Source organism: Idiotropiscis lumnitzeri, chromosome 4 (genome assembly GCF_059441095.1).
Source record: "Idiotropiscis lumnitzeri isolate Australia: NSW breed Sydney's pygmy pipehorse chromosome 4, RoL_Ilum_1.0, whole genome shotgun sequence".
Taxonomy (NCBI): Eukaryota; Metazoa; Chordata; class Actinopteri; order Syngnathiformes; family Syngnathidae; genus Idiotropiscis; species Idiotropiscis lumnitzeri.
This window is the reverse complement of record NC_142394.1, coordinates 26,032,025-26,039,391: the sequence shown is the minus strand read 5'-3', so window position 1 is coordinate 26,039,391 and position 7,367 is coordinate 26,032,025. Positions and strand designations below refer to the sequence as shown.

The window sequence follows — 7,367 nt, the reverse complement described above, 5'->3', positions numbered from 1 at the left end:
TGCGGGCTCCGATGCCTTGAATAATTTTACCCAACCGAAGGAAGGAAAGCAAAAGTGGGCATGTCGCGCTCCCGTGAGAGAAAAACGGAAACGCTGCACAAGCACTTTGTCCTGGTTGCGGATGCATATTTAAAAACAGCGTTAGGGAGCCTGTTAGTGGGGGGGGGGGGTTATTCATAGGGTTTGGGTCAGGATTTGTTTTAAGGTGGGGGTGACCGTGGGGGAACATAATTTTTTCCCCCACTGTTCTACACTGAAGTGTAATTGCACCTCCACTCCAGTAGGTGGCAGTGGCGCTTTCCTTGTCCATTGTGCACAGCGAGTATTAATTCGACGGTGTTGGTTTGTTTTGCAAAAAAAAAAATACTATGATTTATTTTTGTGACAGAGAGTGGGGGGGGCGGAGCGAATTGTTTTCTTGTTTGGTTCAGAATGACATTTTGTATTCCCGCCTTGCTTCCAATTGGTTCAATTTCGATATTCCCAAAGAGGAGCCAGGCTGGTCGCGACCAAATTTGCAACCTGCCGGTTTCCCGCCCGCATGATGGCCGTGCCTCGCCTCGTCTTTGAGTGGCTCTGCCCAGTTAGCTTGAGCTGTGTTGATTTGTGTTATCGAGCAACCCGACAGGCTCGTTGGTGACAGCTAGTTCAGATTTCCTGCAGTGACGCAAAACAAAAAAGGCAGGACGTCGCTCTCTTGCTCTCGCCGGCGCAGGTTAAACGGCGCTTCCGGCAACTTTGTGGCCGCCGTGCTGTGTTGAGTCAAAGTTCTCGGAAGGATTTTATGCTTAATGAGTTACTTTTGAAAATCTGGTCGGTAAACTTTGTGCTGCGTTAGTGAATTTATCCTCATGAAAGTCTTGTTACAGTGATTCATTGATCAAGTTCTTTATCTCGAGACATTAGAAGAATCATTTGGTTAAAAAAAAAAAAGTGAGCTTTCCTGTCACTCACTCTGATGCCAAAAATAATTGAAGTTGTACGCTTGACTTTATGCGTTTGTCGTAAGCAACCTCTCCTCTTTCTGCCGGATGCAATGACACAGGACGACTCTTCGTATGAACTCCCTCCGGGAAGATGATACGACCCAGGCAGTCTCCATTTTGCCGACTTTGCTCATTTTTACGACGATCGCCGGAGCAACGCGGGCGGATGAATGATGGCGTCCATTAGTAAACATAGCGCCCCTATATATATGCGCCAGCGGCCTAAAGAGCCCGCGACTTTGACACCCCCCCCATCCCGCAACCCCCCCGCCTCTTTCATTCCCTACCTTCCTCTCCCGCCTTGGCCATCTATCCTCCTTAAGATTGTTTTTTCATAGCTGTAGTGTTGCAGCGGCGCCGCGAATGAGACCATTTCTCTTCCCTCTTTGTGCCCCCCCCCCTTTTTTTTTTTTTTTTTTTCAAATTTCTCAACCAGGAACCGAAGCGGCTAATATGACAGACGCTGTATATATTGCGGTGGAATGTGAGCAAATCTCGCGGCGGCGTCAACGGCAATCTGCCGCGTCTGCTACTTTCGCTCAATTGCTCTGAAAATGAGTCATTTACTCCAAATGACGTATCTTTGTTCATCTATCTCTGCCGGTGACACATCATGGCAGGCGCAGCAATGAAGTGTCGCTCCACGACATGGCGTGCGGTTCAACGAGCCTGTGTATTGCCAATCAAATGTGACTCTTAGTGGTAAAAATGTCAATTAAATATGAATACAAATATGTACAAAAAAATAACCAGTTGCGAAAAATTGGTCGAGTGAAATCCCAGGCGCGATGCCAGCAATTTTGGGCGCCATGAAAAGAAATCTTTCTTGACCTCACCCACAGCCGGCCATAAGTCCGGCGGAAGATTTTGCTACTGTTTTACATAACACTATGCAATTGATTGATAATATGGACAATTTTCATATTTGTGAAAACATTATGACAGTTACTTGGTAGTATAAGCACTGAAAATATAATGAAATGAAATCATGTCAATTCAATTATTTGCTGCAAGAGTGAGATCCTAAATCCCTTTTTTTAAAGAATTCAACATCAACTCCTCAAGAATAGTTATAGGGAATTCCAAACTTAAATACTAAATAACCTCTTCCATTAAAATGAAATGCAATTATAATCTGAGGAGAAACAAAGAAAATGTCTGCAAACACCTCCAAAAACAAAATGGCCAATTCCCTTTAGGATTTTTTTGAATATTCTTATTCTTTCGAACAAGAACCCACAAGAAAACAATAAGATAAAATAAGTTAATGGCTAAGCTTCTTCGCTTTCCATTTTTGGCTACCAGACTTGAAGGGCAGTTTGCGGTCTGCGCCTCCATTCACTGTCCGGTAACGTGCAGGCTGCAGCAAGTGGACTGAACCATTTGATGTAAATAAGAGAGGGGAGAGGCGCTGAGAATTTTTACACGAATACACTTCCACAAATGCGTTGTACATTAAATATATGGCGAAATGTCCGTTTATCACTGCGTGTGGTATTATTTTGTCACGATTATAATTTTATTGAGAACCTAGAATCATTCTCCTTATTCCTACCTTTTCGGCGCCCCTGCCGTCACTTGTGCTTTAGCGAGACGCGGCTTTCACTGAACGCCACTGTCATCGATTTGGTGAAGACGCAATTTTACTGATATGAGTTTGCCCAGCCATCCCACATTCCTCCTGTTCTGCTTATATATAAAAAAAAAATAATAATAACAATAAAAAAAGATGGATGGAAGAAAGTATTTCCCTAACTCCCCCCAGCCGCGAATCCAAATGGTACGGTCCCATTTACGGCATCTGGAGGAATGCTAATTTCTCATTTAGCGTTCTTTTTTGTAATTGGTAGCTAATTGCGGCGGATACGCAATTGGCATCATGTAAAGCACTTCAGGTCCAATCAGTAAGCCCCTTTACATTCAGCAGACGATGAACATGAGTAAGACCCCCCCCCCCCCCCCCCAACCAACCCACACCCCTCGAATGAATTGCTCACATGTCCCCCTTTTCAAGCGCTTCTATGAATGGCGAAGGGGAAATGGCTGTCACAGCACAAAAGACCCTGATTGCATTCTGGACTCTGACATACTTTTTCATTTGATTTATTTATTTATATAAATGTTCTGGCACAGCGTGATTGACTCATTGCCTGATTGCCGTCTTTCTCTGCTTTGGACAAAAAAACGGCGCCTTCCTCTCACTTTGTGTCCATATTCATTCCTTTTTTTTTTTTTTGCATAAAAATAGCTGCTCAACCACGCAACACCACGAAACTGAATTTTATAAAGATAAAATGCTCGCGTAAGAAGCAAACTTGCTATGATTCACTCCCGTTTCAATGCAATACAAAACGAGTGACTCTTTTTTGTATTAAATTATTATTTTTTTGTTCAAAGCAGACGATCCGTTATTGAGCACTTTATAAACACCCCCATGACATTTACAGGTCACTCGTGTGAAATGTTCCTCAGCCTCCTTTGGTCTACCTTTGGAAAGTCGAAGCCATGCAGTTAGCAAGAAATCAGGTCAACGGCGGGATTAGCGACAAACTTGAGCAAATCCTCTCAAACTGCGGGTGAACCCGCAGACGGCGTCGCTTTGCATATTCGAGTCCGACGGAATAAAGCGGCGGGCGTATCGTAAGCGCCATGCCCTCCGCATGAGCCGGGATCATGAAAGTAAACATCATTAGGCGGGAGGAGACCTCCATGTGAACCCGCGCTGAGGCGGAACGTGACGGAAAATAAACACGCCGGTTTATGTGTGGCGCGGTTTGGATAAATTCGGTGTAAATTAAATGGCGACCAGAATGTTCTGAACTCCTGCACGGGCATCAGTGTGGTGCCGGGTGGCAAAATGCGCTTCTTCGATATCGTAATTTATCGAAATACAAAATATTTGAGCTTATCAATCGCGTGTGAGGATTCTTTCAAGAGGTATATTATTGCGCAATAATGTCGACTCGTGATCGTGTCGCTGGCATCCGCGGATCCTCGCCGCTCGTGAGGCAATCTCAGCCAAGCTGTTCCGCCTTCTGCCATTCGTCATCCTGACCAACCGGCCCCGCGGCGCCAACGTCCGTTTACTTTGGTTCAATACGAATCGAGGCCCTAATGAAATGGAAGTCGCCCTCTGGTCGCCATAACAACGAGCTCCGTTGCAAGCCGCCGCACAATCGCACTGAAACAAAGAAGGAGCCAAAGGTCATCGGAGATTTAGCGCCCATTTAGGTGGCCACATTATCGGGTCTGAATGCACAATAGAACCTCAACGGGCGCAACAGCGTCAAATACTGATAACTGCTGCAGTCATATTTTTAGATTTTACAGTATTTCTTATTGTGATTTAAATTCTCACCTTATCTTCATTTTATCTTTGATGATTTATGATTGATTCAATGTGATATCAACATTTGATACCTCAATCCTATTTTGTACCATCCAGTGTGAATGTATCACCTGCAAAAAAACACAACATTATTCAATATCTTATATATTTTATGGACCGGTATCCATTTTCCACCATCACACATTGACATTATCAGCCATTGTATCGTCTCTTAATTGTATCAATATAATTGTCTTAAAATATCCATGACGCAATGTGGCAGTGTACGAGGATGTTTCTGTGGCGACCTCCCCCAAGGCCCTCATGTGACCTCTCCACACACGCTCACTTTTGAGTTTTGCCCCATATTTCTGCATGGGGGATGTAACACAAAAAAAGCGGACAGAACAGACACAGTCAGCTTTTTAATCATGGTGGCAGTACGCCCCCTGGTGGAGGAATTCGTCAATCACGACTTCTCACTGCATTTTGAGAGCCCGCAGGAGTGTCAAATTCATTTAAATCCGAGTTATGATTTACTTCGGAGGCTCGTTATGACTGCGAACGTAAAATAAATGATACATAATACAGATAGATTCGGGTTTGGGGTTTGGCTAGCATAAGTTTGCATAAATGACTTTTTTGATTGACATGCCAGGTGTGTCGAGTCACCTAAGCTGAAGCAGTTATCGAGACTTTTCGCTTCAAACTAACATTAAGACTTCAATCCTCTCTCGTCTGTTGAGCGTAAACGTGTTCATTTACATGACGTCATGACGTCATTGCTTCTTTGCTTGGTACTCCCGCAAAATTGAGGCGAGGACGCCACAACTTATGATTGGTTCTCAAATGACATCCACCACCCCTTAAAAAAAAAGCAAGCATCCAATAACAGGCAAAAGAGGCTTTTTTTTTTCTTGCTATAAATGGTTTTCATTCAAATGTTAAAATAGCCATGATGTGATTTTTTTTTTTAAATTGCCCTACAAACTCTGCCTAGCAACTAGCTACCTCGCGCTCGTTCTTAATCTTAGATTACGCTGTTATTTACTATTGCTTTAGTAATGTTTCATGCAATCAAAGACAATGAGATGAAAAAAATATTTGCATATGATTTATTTTACAACATTTACATAAAAAATCAAAAAGAACAGTGAAAGTAAAGCCCAAGGAGTCACTTGTCCGCAGCAAGGCGCTTGTACACGCCAGAACTGCACAAAAGCTCCTTCCCGTGCAGGTACGAAAGGTCTCGGATGACACCGGGGAGCGAGTACGCGTCCAGGGGAGGACGCAGCGGGAAAACCGGCATCAGGCCCGAGGTGACGTACGGCGTCATCAAGTTGGCCATGCTGGTGGCGTTAGCCGACGAGTAGGCCAGACATAAGGGGTTGATGCCCAAGCGAGGGTTCAGCCCGTAAACGCCGTCCCCCACGGCGCCCGGCGGCGGAATGTAGAGCGGCGCGAACGAAGACGAAGACCTGAGCGGGCGAGGCGAGTTCGGATCATCGGCGGGTTGGACGCCGTCGGCTTTCCACAACCTGCCGCTTGACTCCGGGGCGTCGCGTTGGGAGTCCTTGGGTTTGTCCGACTCGCTGCCCGACTCGGGGTCCGAAGACGACCGACGCGGGCTCTCGTAGAGGTACCTGCTCAGGCGATCGTCTGAAACGGGAAGCAGTGTCTTAAAATTGAGAGGTTTCCAGTCAGCCTCATGTAAATTTTATTATTTATTTTTTTACACATCAAATTTCTGACGCGCAGACATCCTGCTGGCACTACAAAATATTGTTCTTGATCTTTTCTCACCATGGTAACCAAAATTAGCTTTTAGTCTCAATTTTTTTTGATAAAGAGTCTGGATGTATCTGGGCCGCAAAAAGTATTCCTCAAAAACGGATTCAAGTATTCCGAAAAGTGCGATTAATCCGTTTTTCTCAATCTTATATTCATTAATTTATTAATTCCTCGCTCTCATCTCGCCTCTACTTTGCGTGTTTAATTAAATAATGACATCGGAATTTCTTGAGCGCCACAACGTTCTCTGAGCATTCAAGCCCCTTGTGCGCACCCCCCAAAAAAAACATTATTCTTGAAATCATCTGTTCTCATCGCCAATCATTCTCTTCGCCGTGAAAGCTTTTTGAAATTTTGAAGAAAAAAATATGACAGGGATTGAGTGACAGCATTTTTTTCATTCCTACTTGATGTCACTTCAGTTTTAGATTTCGCCAAAAACTGTCATCAACCTGAACTACGGTGGCCTGTAAGTGTACAAAAAAAAAACACACACAAAACAAAAACACGGCACTAACGTTAAGCTTTGATGTCGAGTGAGGGGGCTGCTGCAAAAAAAAAGTAAAAAAAAAACATTCTGTGGGCTGCAAATGGCCACGAGTTTGAGACCTCTAATATAGATAGAATAATAATCAAAAATGAGGCGATGGTACAAAAAAAAAAATAGATATAAGTTCATCATCAACCTGCTTAAATGTAGAAAAGTAGTAAAAAAAAAAAAATGCCGACTTGACAAAACGCAAACTTCATGCATTTCAAAGTTAAATACAACCGAACTGTACTCAACAATAAAATGCTTTTTGCGGACGAATGCATATCAAAACTCACCGTCTTTCGAGGCGTCGGTCGGCAAAACATCCAAATCTGGCGGGTGGCCAGTAACGGCGCGCACGCCGGCGGCGATGAACGGCGGCCCCCCGCTGGGGTACAGCATCCGGATATCGCGCGCCTCGTTCTCCTCCTGCGCCTGCTGCCTCCTGAGCGCCACCTGGGCGGCCATCACCCGCTGCCTCTCGGCGATGAGCGTGCACTTGGCGCACACGCAGTCCCGCCAGCGGCAAAAGCGCTTGTGGCCCTTGAGCGCCGACACCACGCCGTGGTTGCGGCAGCGGGCGCACTTTGGGGTGCGCGGGTACGCCCGCTCCAGGGAGGCCCGCAGGAAGAGGGGCGGCGGAGGGCGCAGCAGGTCGTGGGCGCTCAGGCCCAGCGGTCTGGCGCTGGCGTCCATCTTGTGAGGAGGCGAGTGGCGAGTGGCGCAGGCA

At 45.4% G+C, this 7,367-nt stretch overlaps 1 protein-coding gene across 1 annotated transcript; it reads right to left on the bottom strand.

Annotated features, from left to right (window-relative positions):
- Nucleotides 1–5,415: 5,415 nt before the first annotated feature.
- On the bottom strand, nt 5,416–7,367 carry LOC148338876 (doublesex- and mab-3-related transcription factor A1-like). The gene is made up of 2 exons (XM_088293726.1): nt 6,934–7,367; nt 5,416–5,973 (listed from the first exon to the last, which is right to left on the bottom strand). Exons 1-2 carry the CDS (start codon nt 7,331–7,333, stop codon nt 5,489–5,491), a joined length of 885 nt encoding a protein of 294 aa, XP_088149852.1. The 5' UTR covers nt 7,334–7,367; the 3' UTR covers nt 5,416–5,488.